Genomic DNA, 14,710 nt, shown 5'->3' on the forward strand with positions numbered 1-14,710 from the left:
AAAACACCTATTACATATACTTTATTTATTATGTTTATTTTTTCATTAATTACACCTTCGAAATTGCTCTTTGCATTTCATTAAAAGTCCCGCAATACAATTTAACCCCAATTTTAATGACCTATGTCCACCCTAACATCAGTTTATAATATGGTAAAGCCAGATTTAACAGATGGTAATGTGTCAGATTAAAAATTCAGAGAAGGTGCTTTCAGATGGCACATTGTCAAATGGCTTTCAGGAAAAAAACGGATCAGTTTTTGCACATTTTGATGTAACACACAATTAGACAAATTAAACTATCATAACAATTTGAGTGAAAAGTTAAATGGAAAAATTAACATGATTTTGTTCATTTTCCTTTTGCTTTAATGACCGCACCATTCAGTACTTCTTCTGTGACACGAAACAACAACACGGAAAAAGCTGTGAAACTCCTAACTTACTTGTTGTGTACTAAGAAATCTACCACAGATCTCTTCAGGCAGTACAGGTGAGCATCTAGAAGGCCGGTCTTGATGAGCATTCTGGGATGTCTGAAAGAGTGATATAAAAAGAGTGTCAGAGAAAGGGAGGGCAGTGAAGACTAGCATCTTGGGGTGCAACTAAAAAATAATTACAGAAAATGTGTGGAAGGAGGCTGCGGCTCCTCCAGAATAACACGCAGGGTGAACGTGGAATGTGCTTAATGGAGAAACAAAGTAAATACATAACAGCTCTGACAAAAACATTGTAAGGCACCCTGCTACCCTTGTTTCCTCAGATGTTTTATAATTACACTATATGGCTTGCCTTTACGTCCCATGCAGCCTTTCATTTTCCTGTCTCACTCCCAACCTAATTGGTCTCTTTGAGGCACTGTAAGAGAACTATAATGATCCCCAAAATAGGAATAACAAGTGAAAGACAAGTGAAGTGACATGAAAGAGAAGAAATGATGTAGTATCTCTATAAAATCTCAGACAAAAATAATAAAAAAAGAAAGTACCATGGCAACTCCGGCCGGATTAAGTTTGCTTCCACAGCTTGTAAGTAGTGAGATGTCAGGAGCACCGACGGACCCCCCAGACTGTTTTATAGCCTGCCATTGACATGAAAATGCTCCCGGAGCCCCTCCACAGTGCCACAAGAGGCCCACAAAATGGCTGCCCTGGGGCCAGAGCGATTCACGTGGAGAGTCCAGTGCATCCTGACGGACAACACGAAGTGTTACTAAAGGTAAAGCAGACTAGACAGCAATGCAAGTTAAGCTGTCAGATGAACATGAGGACTTCCAGTCACATACACACATATGTCTGGAGAGAATAGTCTTTACTTCAAGATTACTGAGTCAAGGTTTTTCTCAATGGCCTCAATTCATGAAGATTCAAGTTTATCAAGGGACAGTCCAAAGCACGAACAGCACGGTTCAAAAGAAACTTAAAAATCAGAAAAGTAATATCTAAATTGAACCTGGAAAAAAAAGCTCACGATTAAAAAAAAAAAAAAAAGAAGAAGGTTGGGTGGGTGTGTGTGTGTAAAAGTAGGATATACTAAGAAATTATGAAATTCAATAAACTTTCAAATTTTACATCTTTTGAATTAATATTTTAATTACATACAATTATGCTAATAAGTTGAAAATAAGTTAATTTTATAAGTATAAAAAAAAGAAAGAAAAAAAAGAATACAGTTGATTAATCGTTTCACAAGAATTGTTACACTGTAAAATAAATGTCTAAAAATTAAAAAGTAAATTAATAAATTAATTTCTTTCAGAAACATTAGTACAGATAAGACATGAAGTTGGAGGAGAATAAGATTTTGATTGCACATTAAAATGAAGGACATATGAAAATAGACTATCACAAACTGTGACCAACTTAAAAACACACACACACATATGTATATATATTATACACTACCATTCAAAAGTTTTTTTTAAAGAAATGAAAGAAATGAATACTTTTATTCAGCAAGGATGCTTTAAATTGACAGTAAAGGCACTGATTTATAATGTTACAAAAGCGTTCTATTATTTCAGATAAATGCTGTTCCTTTGAACTTTCTACTCAAAAAATCCTGAGAAACAATTGTACACAACTGTTTTTAACATTGATAATAATAATAAATGTTTCTTGAGCAGCAAATCAGCATATTAGAATGATTTCTGAAAGATTGTGTGACACTGAAGACTGCAGAAACTCCTGCTGAAAATTCAGCTTGGCCAACACAGGAATAAATTGCATTTTAAAAATAACAGTTAGTAATAATGCGAAATATTTTTTACAATTTTAAATGTTTCTGCTGTATTTTGGATCAAATAAATGCAGCCTTGGTGAGCAGAAGAGACCTCTTTAAAAATCTTAAGTAGTGTATATATAATAAAAAGAATTAAAATAAACAAATAAAATTAAAAAATGCAAAAGAGAATAATTATCCCTTGTGGTCTCACACCTTTAAACTCCACTCCCACCCTTCCAGCTACAGTGCTGCACCACATGCAGGCTTTATGCCGGGCGACCTGCTGTAAACACAGAACAGGAGGACCCTCCCACCCCCCGTGACATTTACGAAGCGAGAACGTAAGAGAACCATCTCGTCTCAAGAGCTTTACTATTTCCCTCCAGCGGATGACACACTGAGAGCCTGAAACGCTGCAGTGTTTACTCACCCAAATCTCAAAAACAGACTCGCCATGTGTAAATCAGAGCTTGTATGCGTGTGGATACATTCGAAATAAATTATTATGACACTAAGTCGTTCCATTAGCCAGCAGTGGCTGGATTCCTGAAAAGCAGGAAAAGTGCGTGCGGAGACCGAGGAACGTTCAGATGTTTTCGGCTACATATGGTACCAATGTGCTAGGCTCACACACGCAGACAGCAGGGAGAGATCCAAAGGAGGTGAGGAATGAACAAAGGCATGACACGCTGATTTATGGGAACACCCAACATGTGACATCATGGTCTGGCACCTGCGGACAGGAGAATGAGTGAATCAGAGAGAATGATGGGCCGAATGAAGGAATGATGAGTAACGGATACAGATCCTTGTGGTTTTGAATGAGGAATGAGTGTTAAAGAGAGGGGAATAGAGGATCGGGAAGAAGACAAGACAGCCAAATGACGAGCAACAGGTGCTGTTTATGGAGTGCAGACAATACAAGGCTCACAGTGCAAAACAACTAGGAATAACTACTCACTTCATGATATTCAGAACCAAAGATACAGCACAAGACCTTCAATGAAATTCTATGGCAGTGGTTCTCAACCAGGGGGCCGGGGCACACTAGAAGGCTTGTATAGGTGCCACAAGTTCGAATCCAGCTCGCAACATTCTGCAAACCAGTTTCCCCTATCATTTACGGTCTGCTGACTGTGTGACTAATAGAGACAAAAACAAATTTGCTTAATTGTAATCTTGAAGCAATTGTCATGAAATGTCATATAGCGTAATGCTCCACTAAGGTAAAACTCTGCTCTAAAACCAAACGTCAGCAACAGTTTCCATCAATAAATAATTTTCCCTCGCCGTCTGCTTCCTCCTCAAGCTGACAAGGATGACAAAAACCTGGGAAAGGCCTCCAGGGTTGTGAGTGACTCACACTATTAGTTTTAATGGCTTACTACTTTACTATAAAGCCCAGCACAGAAATCCGCGTTACAGCACAGTGAGGTCATACGTTACACAGTGTGCCGTCGATGGGCCCTGAACAAATTTATCAAGATCTAGATAAACGCAAGACGCGAGGCCTTTGTTCTGCGATCGCTCGTCTGAATCGTCAGGTTAAATAACTAACAGACTAACATTGGAGGAGAAAGACAACAGCTGAGTCTGGATTTGACGGGTTGGTAAATCTTAGCACAGGACATATGGCTCACACCTTACTCTCAAACATCCTCAGCCAGTCTGGAGAGTGTAATGTTTGAGCAGCGTGTTTAGGAGGAAGAGCTGGATTGCGCACAATGTTAAACACTATTAAACACTCGCAGCTTTAACAAAGCAAAAGAAGGAGCAATGTTAACATGCCTTTTCAGTGAGCTGTCCGAGGAAGTTTATAGCTTCTTTCTGGCTGCCAGACTAAGATACATACATGTTTCCTGTCCGATCTATTTTTTCTGGATTTCTGACAATTAGAAAGTTTAAATCTAGTGGGCTACAGCAAGTTAGTGCTAAAAAAATAGGGAACCAAGAGTTGTGACCACCATTTCACAAACTGAGCACTACCACTTTGTCACGTATGTGAGCGCGTGTCCTGTGAGCATCCAATACATTGTTACCACAATTGTGTAAATACATTAGAAAGTCTATGTATATATGTGGCACTTAATATACCTGATCAGATCATAACGTGATGGGCTCTGGGCCACAACAGTCCAGTGTTGTTATTGATAACTAAAAGTAATTCTAAAACAACTTAAAATGAATTGAAATAATACGAAATAAAAAAATTTTTTTTTACTTTTGCCAAAATGTTGCCTTAGTTGGTAACTAACTAAAAAGTACTAAAATGACTAAAGTTAATCAATAAATAAATAGAGTGCCGAAGTTATGACATCACTTTGTAGGCCAACCCGGAAGTTAGCGGCGCATGGGTTCCCTCGATCGAAAAGCAATGCATTGTTTTCAAATTATTTTCTTTGTGAATACGATTATTATGCCTGATCATTGTGCCCCAAATAAACTTAAATAAAGATTATCTTTCACTGTATTATGTTTGATTGTATGTTTGCATACCATTTGCTAATTCGGCAGAAAAAAAAACGCACTTTTACCATCTGAGAACTAACGTTAGCTATGGCCGTATCAATTTCCAATCTTATGTCCTTTTTCTTAGACGATAGAAAAACCATAGATCGAGGAGAGAACCACTATAAATCTCGTGACAAAACAAAACACCATTGTCGAACAGTCTCTCCACAGAAATAAAGACTGCGAGGCTGAAGCGCGGGTTAGTAGTGAGAGAGTTTGTCATGATGACGTCTAAAGTCCCCGCCAAAGGATGTAGTCCCTTTTAGCAACTTGTTAATAGCAACCACCGTTTTTAAGTCACAATAAAGTTTAAAAAAATCACAAGCAGGCCATAACTGGTGTGTTTTATGTCATAGATCAAAACTTGAAAATATTAAGAGGCTTTGTTAACCACAGACCTTATTTCAGGCGATTTAGCAAAAACCCATTCAAAAAACCCATAGACTTTAGGGCGAGGGAACCGGAAGTGCTAAAATGCTAACTCACTTCCGCGTTTTGGCCTACAAAGTGACGTCATAACTTCGGCACTCTATTAAATAATACTAAACAACACTGTAATTGTCTCACAGGGAATAAGACCTCACCTGTAAACAATATGAGGTTGAAAATAAAGCAATATGTATGAGATTGGAACCTGTAAAACTCAATTCCAGTATCAACTAATGTCACATGTGTAACAGGTTCGCTCTGTTTTGCTACTAGACCACATAAAGATGAAGAAACCGATATCCAAAATGTTTTTTTCTCACACATTTCTGCAATCCTAGACCACCACTAAGATGTACTTCAACACTGCTGCTGTCTCTTATGATGATGTAATGCTAGAAATCTGTCGGTCATTGTAGAGTTGCCAACTCTCATGCATTTGGCATGAGACACATGCTTTCTGGCTCATGCTCTCATACGGGACCTGCTTGGTCTAACACAGATATTCTTAACTACATTCTTTACTAGCCGTCAACAGCCGATCAAAGAACATGAAGATTGTTTGTGGTGTGTAAATGTTCTATTTGTCCGGTTAAATTCGACAGGCCAGCCAGGTGATCATTTTGTTGTAGATTAGGTGAATATGTGCGCTGTGGCATGAATAACTTCTGTCCGTGACGTAACTTACAGACGTGAAAAACACGCTTGTAAGATAAGAGGCATTTAAAAATGGCAGATGCCACAGAGCAAACCACACTGAGAAAAGATCATGATCCAATTTGTCTTGAACTTTAAAGGAACGTAAGTTTCATTTGAGCTGTTTAACGTATCAAGTGACGAAAGGATGCTTTTACAGTTTAAACAATCAAAATAAGTTTTCCTCAGCGCATAACTTGCATCACAATTATGTGCATATTTCCATTTTGCAACAGTTTGGCATAAATCTAGATTAAACCTAGATTAAAGACGCATCTATGTAGCCAATCATTCACATAATGCTTCTCATTAACTAACTACAATTATATGATTTTAAAAAGTACAATCATCACATAATCATCTTTTGACTAAAATACTATTACCGGTAACAGCAACTACGCTAATACTTCTCTTTTTGCTTCCCTGTTTCTACCTCATGGGAGTCCTAAAGATTACACCAGAAGTTAGAAGTAAAAAATGTTAAGGGGATAGTTCATCCTATGATAAAAAAAAAAAAAATCATTACTCTCGCACATGTTTTTCAAACCTGAAACTTATAAATATGACTTTCTTTCTTCTGTGGAAACACAAAAGAAACAATTTAAAATTATATTATTTTGTGATCCACAGGACAAAAAGAAAGTCATTCAGGGTCATTTAAATTTTGGGTGAACTATCCCTTTAAGCAATAATGATACAGAGAAGACTGTGTTTTTACAGGTCTTATAAATAAAAAGGACTGGCTTAACACATGTGGACTGCATATATAGGCTTAGCTGTGCCTGTATAAACACACATGCAGACAATGCCAAGGCTCAGAGACAACGCAGACAAACAGTATCTGAAGTAATGTTAAACATTAGCAGACATCTCTCAAACCGTAGTGAGAAATCCTGTGTCCTTGAGAGGGGGACAAAATGAAATGGCCAGGTCATATTCCAACCCAACATAAAAAAAAATAAGAAAAAATATATATTTTGCATAAAGCTTTTTAGGACACTTCTTTTTAAATTCTGACATTATTGTCAAAACAACTATGTACTATTTTTTGTAAAAAAAAATCTCACTTTTACACAGTACACTTTTTCCACTGTACTACAGTAAATGGTTTAAATACGTGTATAGCTTTATTTGTGAATAAAATATAATTTCTTGTTTCTTTCTTTTGTTTTTGGGGTGAGATTTGACTCAAATAGTGTTTTAATGATTATACTTTTAATATCTGCTTATATTATGAGAATATAAGTGCATTAGACTGGTACAATACATTACTTAACGTCAGATCAGGAGTGTTTAGTCTCCCTCTAGACGTACAACACGCTAACAGCTGCTGCAACCCTTCTATTACTAGACAAGATTTACAGTGGCAACGACTCCCCAAATGAGCTTCCAACACAGCCGCATGCAGAGACCTACAGTTCTCCTACTCCCAGACCCCTGATCACCCGCACAACCAGGAACGGCAGGGCCTTTGGCCTCCAGAGCCCAAAGTACAGGCCCCACGCAAGGTGCTGACAGTCTGAGGAGCCTTGCCAACATCAGGTCTTAAACACTGCAATGACAGCATTAGATAACATTAAAAAGACTGGGAGGAAAGATGGTGGGGCTGTAACTGGGGCTGCTTTTTTATGCCACTGATATGACTGGAGACTTATTTTAGTTATCTAAAATAAGTCTCTAGTCATATCAGTGGCATAAAAAGAGCTCTTTTATTCTATATTATCAATAGTCCCCCTCATGGTGGCAGCCATATTAAAATCACATGATCAGCCAAATATTACTTAATTTATCTCTATAAAAACTATACACTTTAGTCAGACTAGTCGCCATATCTAATTTGTTATATATGCAGTCTACCATGACTAAGGTTACATTTTGGACACTTTCAAATGCAAATTGGAAAATACTTTTATTCTTTCAGGGGCGTGTTCACAATTGGCAGGTTTGGTTAGACTAAAACGAACTCTGGTGTGATTGCTCTGTTAGTGCGGTTCATTTGATTGTGTGATGGTGTGAACGCTGCCATCCGAACCCTGGTGCGCACCAAACAAAACAAACTCTTGTCCGGTTAGACAGAAACATGAACAAAACTGGGACCAAACAAAGACACCTAAATGAACCAAAAACAGGACGTGATGTCACCAGATGCGACCCTAAAAAGGACAGAATGCTGAAGCATACCTGTTTTTTCTCATCATAGGAGCTACATTGCCCATTGCACTTTGGAAAAGACATCAGAAATGGCATCTCCTTAAAGATTTTCGTTTGCATGCAATTCCTGTCACTGTTTTGACTCCTTTACACATTTTTATAAACTCTGGTAAAAATTCCACCACACGCACGCACATATAATGAGCGCATTTAGCCCAGCAGACAGCATTGTTTTGGATGTACGGTAAGATCTGTCGAAAAATACATAAATACTTACTCACAGTGTGAACGTTAAGCGAACCAGGAATAATTGTATTATTTTCTTTTTTGGTCCAGACCAATAGAACTGAACTACAAGTGTGAACACATACACCCTAATAGATTTTATTCATCTGATAAAAAGTGACAGTAAAGTCACAAAAGATCACATTCATTTTCTATTTTAAATAAACAGTTCTTTAAACATTCTATTCATTAGTTTACTAATGAACACCATCATTAGTTTATCATGTCTAATACGTTATTAGATTATACTGTTATACATAGAAAGTAGACGGTATATGAAAAGTTATTAGCGTATGCCGTGTGGTTGATGTCCAGTGTTGCTGAGCAGAAATACATGATCATGTTTAGCTTGGTTCCTACAACTAAAATCGTTCCTAGTTCCTGCGGCGCGAACACGCCAGCATCCGGCTACTTTCACCAATAGTTCTAGGAACTATGAAAAGGTTCCTCTGGTGCGAAAGCCCCTACTATTGAAAGTTTAAGTGATTGTAACTTTCATTATCTAAACATTCAGGTTAAATCCTAAGCTTTCCAATCAGTTCTAATGAAAACATTTTACCTTTAAAGAATAAGAGGTTAAAGAATAACAACTTTAATGGAGTCAGATAAATACTTGAATTATGCACATCCTCCAACTGCTTTTTGTTCCGATTATTGGTTCAAAACAGCAGCGTAAGCTTACAGCCTTACAATAAGCTATTAAATTATACCATCTTAAAATATGAGAATATATCTGCACTTAAACAAGAATAAAACATCCACAGATGAGAAAACAAAATGAAATACTCACACATTAAATAATCATTAGATAGAAGTCTAATAAAAATAAAACAAAAAAAAAAGTCTAATATTTCACCATAGTTCTGGGAAATAATACACATAGCTCTAATACCTCAGACACAAAGAAAATCCAAAGAAAAGAGAAAACGTGAAAGAAACACAGGACAGAAAGGCAGTGTTAGGTCGGAAAGGAAAGAAGGATTGGATCAACAGTTAAGAAAGGCTGCCGTCTGCTAAAGCAGGGTTGACAGGCAGCACTTATGACAGGCCAGTGTGGAGGAGGCCCCAGTTTTATTAGCCAGCAGCAAAAACAGCAGGTCATCGCCCCGTGAGGCCGCTTGAGGAAGCGGCACTTCTCTGAGGGTAGCAGTTTTAAATTGTAGTTAGACAGACCAAGTCAATTTTCAGCATGAAAAGTAAACCCAACCAGACAACAAAATGCATTTCTTCAGCACAACAAGACCAAAGTATTGTACATTAATGGCCATTTTTTATTAGAAGGTTAGATAAATATATCAAATTGCTCTGATTATGAACATATTGGATTTAAAAAAGAAGAAAAAAAGAATTATATAATAAAAAAAAAAATCGGGATACTCCAATCGATCGGCCGATAATCACATTCTAGTCACAAAATTTGTCCGATCTTACGAACCGATCCCAATGCGTTTAACTCCACTTTTTAGACATACACTCGCAAACATCCCTAAGCAATTCCCCTCAGGGGAATCTCCACCGCCATTTTGAAGTGCATTCAACTTTGCCAAATGGGCAAGAGAAGTTTATTTTGACAAACCCTCGAGCCTCGACCGCTTGATTTTGACCGAGGGAGAGTTTATTCACCATATACACTTCAGGCAGATTCATAAACCACAATGCAACACGACTGTGACGTCACAGCAGATCGCGCTTAATTTACCACCACCTCACACAACTGTAGTGTATAATATTGGAGTTATTTTGACATTTAACTTGTAGCTACCTTAAGCTGACTGTTGACTGACACATTATCTTTTTCATTTGTGTAATTTTTTCCAACAGCTCAAGCATACATAAGGGCTTTAGAATGCTGCATAAAACAAATTAACAATGAACATTTTAAAATAATAAAACAGCTCAATAGCAAATTGCAAGTTATCAAGGGCTTAGGGCATTCCATTTCAACCCATAGCAAGGGATCCGCCAGAAGTGGGCACTCGTGCAACACAAGCAATGATGTACATTTGGGTGAACGAGATGGAAGGGAAAGGCATAAAAAAAGTGGACTTAAAAGCAGTCCTGAAGTGATGTTGACACTTACTTGCGCATGATGGACTTCCGGAGAACAAGGCCTTCTTCCAGGTCTGCCTCATTGGCCATGAACAGAAGCCGTTTCCCTGTGACGTCCACACCCACAAAGTCCCTCTGTTCTCCTGCCACAGAGCACAATTACAATCTGTCATAGCGAACTCGTAAAATACTACTGCGAGATATAGTATAGTCAAACTGTATTTTGGCTTAAGACACATGGCCAGTCAACAACACGAAAGATCTGCAGGAATGCAAATTTATACAGGCCATTGGGATGCATTTTCAGTTTATATTAGTGAAAGAGGATACGGTCAATAAATAGTAGTTTGGAAACAGTGCAACAACAGCACTCGTTCAAGACCACACCATCTTTTTCCTTCTCAATCACATGTGTATGAGTGATAGTACCTCCTTTCTTCTTGCCCTTTTGGCCAGGGACAGTCTCTGTGAATTCATGGACTTTGCTCATGAGCATCGACAGGGTAGCGTTGTGAGCACGAAAGAGGTCCACAACCTCATGCAGGGCAACATCCGTTATCAAATCACAGCTCACCACCAAGATGTCTGTCTGTGGGAGAGAAAAAGAGACAAATCCTATTTAAACCAGAATCAAGACAGAACAATCACGATTTTCCACCCACAATTTGATTATAATGTCCACTGGAAGGACGTTATGTTCCCTACACATAATTAGAATGATTACTTTCAGGGTTTTAAATCATCAGTTGGGTTTAAATACTTGACTAAAAATGTTCTTTTGTGGCAGTGGGCAATTTTTTCCAAGTATTTGCTACGGACACTCTGAAAAACGGCATAAAAGAGTTCAATATACTATACAGACATAATCACAACATAAATCTCCCACACCAGGTCAATTCAGCCCAAACTGGTCATTAATTCATCGTCATGTCATTTGACCACCAACATTTATATCAATAGCAATTTCATCTTCAGAAACATACAATAAAAGTTAAATGACAGTATATGAATAATGCCAGTAGAGAGATTAGTCAATCAAACCAGAGCCATTTACATAAAGGGATCTTAAAAGTACAGTAATTAATTAAATACATGTGTACGTTCACAGAAAATAAAAACATACATACACGCATAATAAAAAAAGATTAGATCTCTGGTCAAAGAATTCAAAAAAAGTGCCAGTGATCCTGCAGCACAACTTGTACGGAGTTGTTAAAATAAGCTTAGTAAGGTTATTTTTATAGTCGGTTTGGCTCGGTTTCATCTAAATAGACTACCATCAGCACATTAACATCATGTTAGGTTTATCTTGCCATGGCTTAGGTCAACTTTTCAGGCTATTTCATGCTATTTTAGCCAAACATACTACTGCCTACTTAATATTATGCTGTTCTCTTAAAACTGGCTGATACATTACAACAACAATCAGGTTTTCACATATTTTAAAGAAAATGTAAGAGGTTCTTGCCAATGCAAAACACTGTCACAATGCTTCAGACCAAACAGACATTTCCATGGAATAAGGCAGCCAAGTTCTTGTATAAAGATTCATGGTTATGTTTAGCACAACAAAAGAGAAGTTTAAAATATGATATGAGAATGACGTGAGAAAACGAGAGACCCAGTCTCTGGAATAAGCACCGTGTGCACATGTGTGCCTAAGTGTGTGTATATGAGTGAGCGCAGGCATGGAGGGGAACCTAGTGATAAATCCTGCTCGCCTTTGCCATTGTTTCTGTTTGAGTTGTCTGGTTCCCATCTGGTCTGTCCATCTCAGGCCTGTGGATAAATAAACATGGGAGCGGGAGTGGGGAACAGCCCGTTAAAGCGTGCCTGGCTCAGGGAGAGCTGCATGCCTCATTGGGGAGGCCCAGGGAGAGGCCCTGCCGTGACGCTCCGCTCCGATACAGTTCCGGTTCTCTTGTTCTGGCCCTAGGGCAGAAGGCCCAGGAGCCACCGGAGCACACATGCTCAAAAGATAACAGGGTGCACAGCGCTGTCCGTTTAGAATGAGATAACTGTGCTACTGAGGAAGGAGAACAATCCCTTCCCATTGACCACTGCAAACCCAGAATGACTTCAAGCTAATGCACATTTAAAACCTCGCAAATCCACAGCAAAACCAGAGCCACACACATTCCGCACTAATGTTTACATATACACTAATTTGGGGAGAAAATCTGAGATGCTATCAGCTATTGTAAAATGTATTAGTACTTACAACATTATTGTGTCATTCTTTGTTCACAAAAATAAGAAACAATACAATAAAAAACAGAAAAGATGTCCATATCATAGAATATCAAAGCACAGTCAAAGCAGTTGTACAACAGCTGATACACACAGACCTCTGATCACCCATCTACTTAAATTACTACATTGTTTGCCAACCATAAACTGTCAACAGTTAGACTAATGAACTACATAACTTGGCAGAAGAATTGTTTATTCTAATTATTTATATTGAGCATATAATAATACTGTTACCGGCGTTTAATTAAAGTAATCAGACCCGAGGGGCTGTGCTTTTCAGCAATGTCTATCACAGTGGTTCTCAAGCCAGTGTTATTTTAGTATCATTGAGACACTATTATAGATTTGATTAATACACTGAATTGGTTTTAAACATGTTTGTGTCTTACCCTATTTTAAGTGTTTATGGCTGTCACAACGAGCGAGAAAGGTTGACATGATGGCACGCTACATCTCGAACCTCTGGGAATCACCCATTTGAAAAAAAAAAAGTTTGGCAAACGAACAGAGGAGAGTGACTGCTGGCAAAAAGATAATAATATAGCGGCTACTCTGTCCTTGCTAAAAGCCGCTGAGAGAATTTCAACATTTTGACTCCAAGGCCCCTATTGTCCACAACAATTTTCAAAGGCCTCATGATTTTCCAGTTGTTTGTAGTTTACTGGTTACGAATTTAGCATAAGGATATTTTTTTAAGTACTAAAAGTACTCTAAAGTACTCTAGAGTATTAGTTTAAATACTCTATATTCATAAAAAAAATGTCCATGGAGTAATTTGATTACATACGTTTTAGAGATCTATAAATCACACTTTTAAAATTGGGCTACCATATATATCCAGGATTCCCAAAACCATGGTGTTGTAAATAATGGCTCTGTGAATTTTGTCTATTGCCAATAAATGGCCATACAAAAACAACAGTTTGGAAGAACATGAATAAGGTTGATTAAATTACATGTATTTTTTATTTTTGTGTGAACTACCCCTTTAAGACTGGTCACTGCTGTGGTTCAAAGTAGTCAATGGGCAGGCAATGTCTGGAAATGTGTACTCTGCTCTGTGTTTCTTTTATTTACTCTGGGACTGAAGGCAAAGCAACCACATAAATGGCTATCGGCAAAATATTCAAACATTTACAATGACTTCACTCTCAACCAGGAATGTACGGGGATGAAACGCAAAAAATGCAACCAATGCCAGCCCACCCATCGTAAACCACCCAAGTAAATCGATCTGTCGCTGCAGCTCTAACCACTTAACATTTCATAGCCGGGGTTTCTATTTTTGAGGGGACTCGACAAGTGGCCAAATGCCTGAGGCCTGACAACGGCTGTGCCCTCTTGGCCACCGGGAGGGGAGCAGTCTAGGAAGGCTCGATCAGCGGCCTGTCTTAGTCGCAGAGCCTGTGAAGGTCTGGAGTGGGCGTCAGCTGTTGGATCATCTGAGCGCCACTGCTGCTGACGCTGGGCCTTTCAGTAGGCCGTGATTCTGCACTGCACTGGAGGAGAGGCACAGGGAGGTCAGGCCACCCACAGACACTTCCAGTTCTGCTTGGCTGCCCCCTGGGCCAGCCAGGTGAGACCACCCAAGAGGAGAGCAGAGGAAGAGACGGGAAAAAGAGGGTGGAGAGAGGAGGACAGGATAAGAGGGAATAAAAAGGAAGGGAAGGAGAAATGCGACTCACACTCGTCTGCCACTAAAGACACTTGTTGTTAAGCTTACAATTGGCTGTCATGACTGTTAAGTTGTATTGAACACAAACACATTTACATTGCGAATTTCACAGACAGACAGATTGACAGGCAGAGCTTTTCAACACTGAGAACATAAAAAAAAACATGATAAAATGTAGACATTTTGACAGTTACTAACTGAAAAAACCCTGATACACTATCAAGTCGGTCAAGTTGAGAGCAACTGAGGACGTAAGTAGTCTTGGTTTAATTCAGCGGCAAACACAAATATTACTTGTACTGTACATAAAAATCATCATGAAAAGCCAAAAATAAAGCAGTGCCATTCATATTTACTTTTTCCAGACCACCTGGTGCAAACAAAGATGTATACGTTCATTTTTCAGGAAAAATGAGTACACAAGTTGATCGGGAATGACTT

General features: G+C 38.5%; 1 protein-coding gene across 1 annotated transcript in view; it reads right to left on the reverse strand.

The window, feature by feature from the left end:
* Positions 1–14,710, reverse strand: part of eif2b3 (eukaryotic translation initiation factor 2B, subunit 3 gamma) — a 38,384-nt gene that overhangs the window by 14,020 nt on the left and 9,654 nt on the right. The window contains exons 4-6 of the mRNA XM_079613127.1: positions 10,771–10,930; positions 10,373–10,484; positions 447–536 (exon numbers count right to left, since the gene is read on the reverse strand). Coding sequence (XP_079469253.1) covers positions 447–536; positions 10,373–10,484; positions 10,771–10,930 — 362 coding nt within the window. The remainder of the gene's footprint in view (positions 1–446; positions 537–10,372; positions 10,485–10,770; positions 10,931–14,710) is intronic.

Source organism: Phoxinus phoxinus, assembly GCF_949152265.1.
Source record: "Phoxinus phoxinus genome assembly, chromosome: 5".
Lineage (NCBI taxonomy): Eukaryota > Metazoa > Chordata > Actinopteri > Cypriniformes > Leuciscidae > Phoxinus > Phoxinus phoxinus.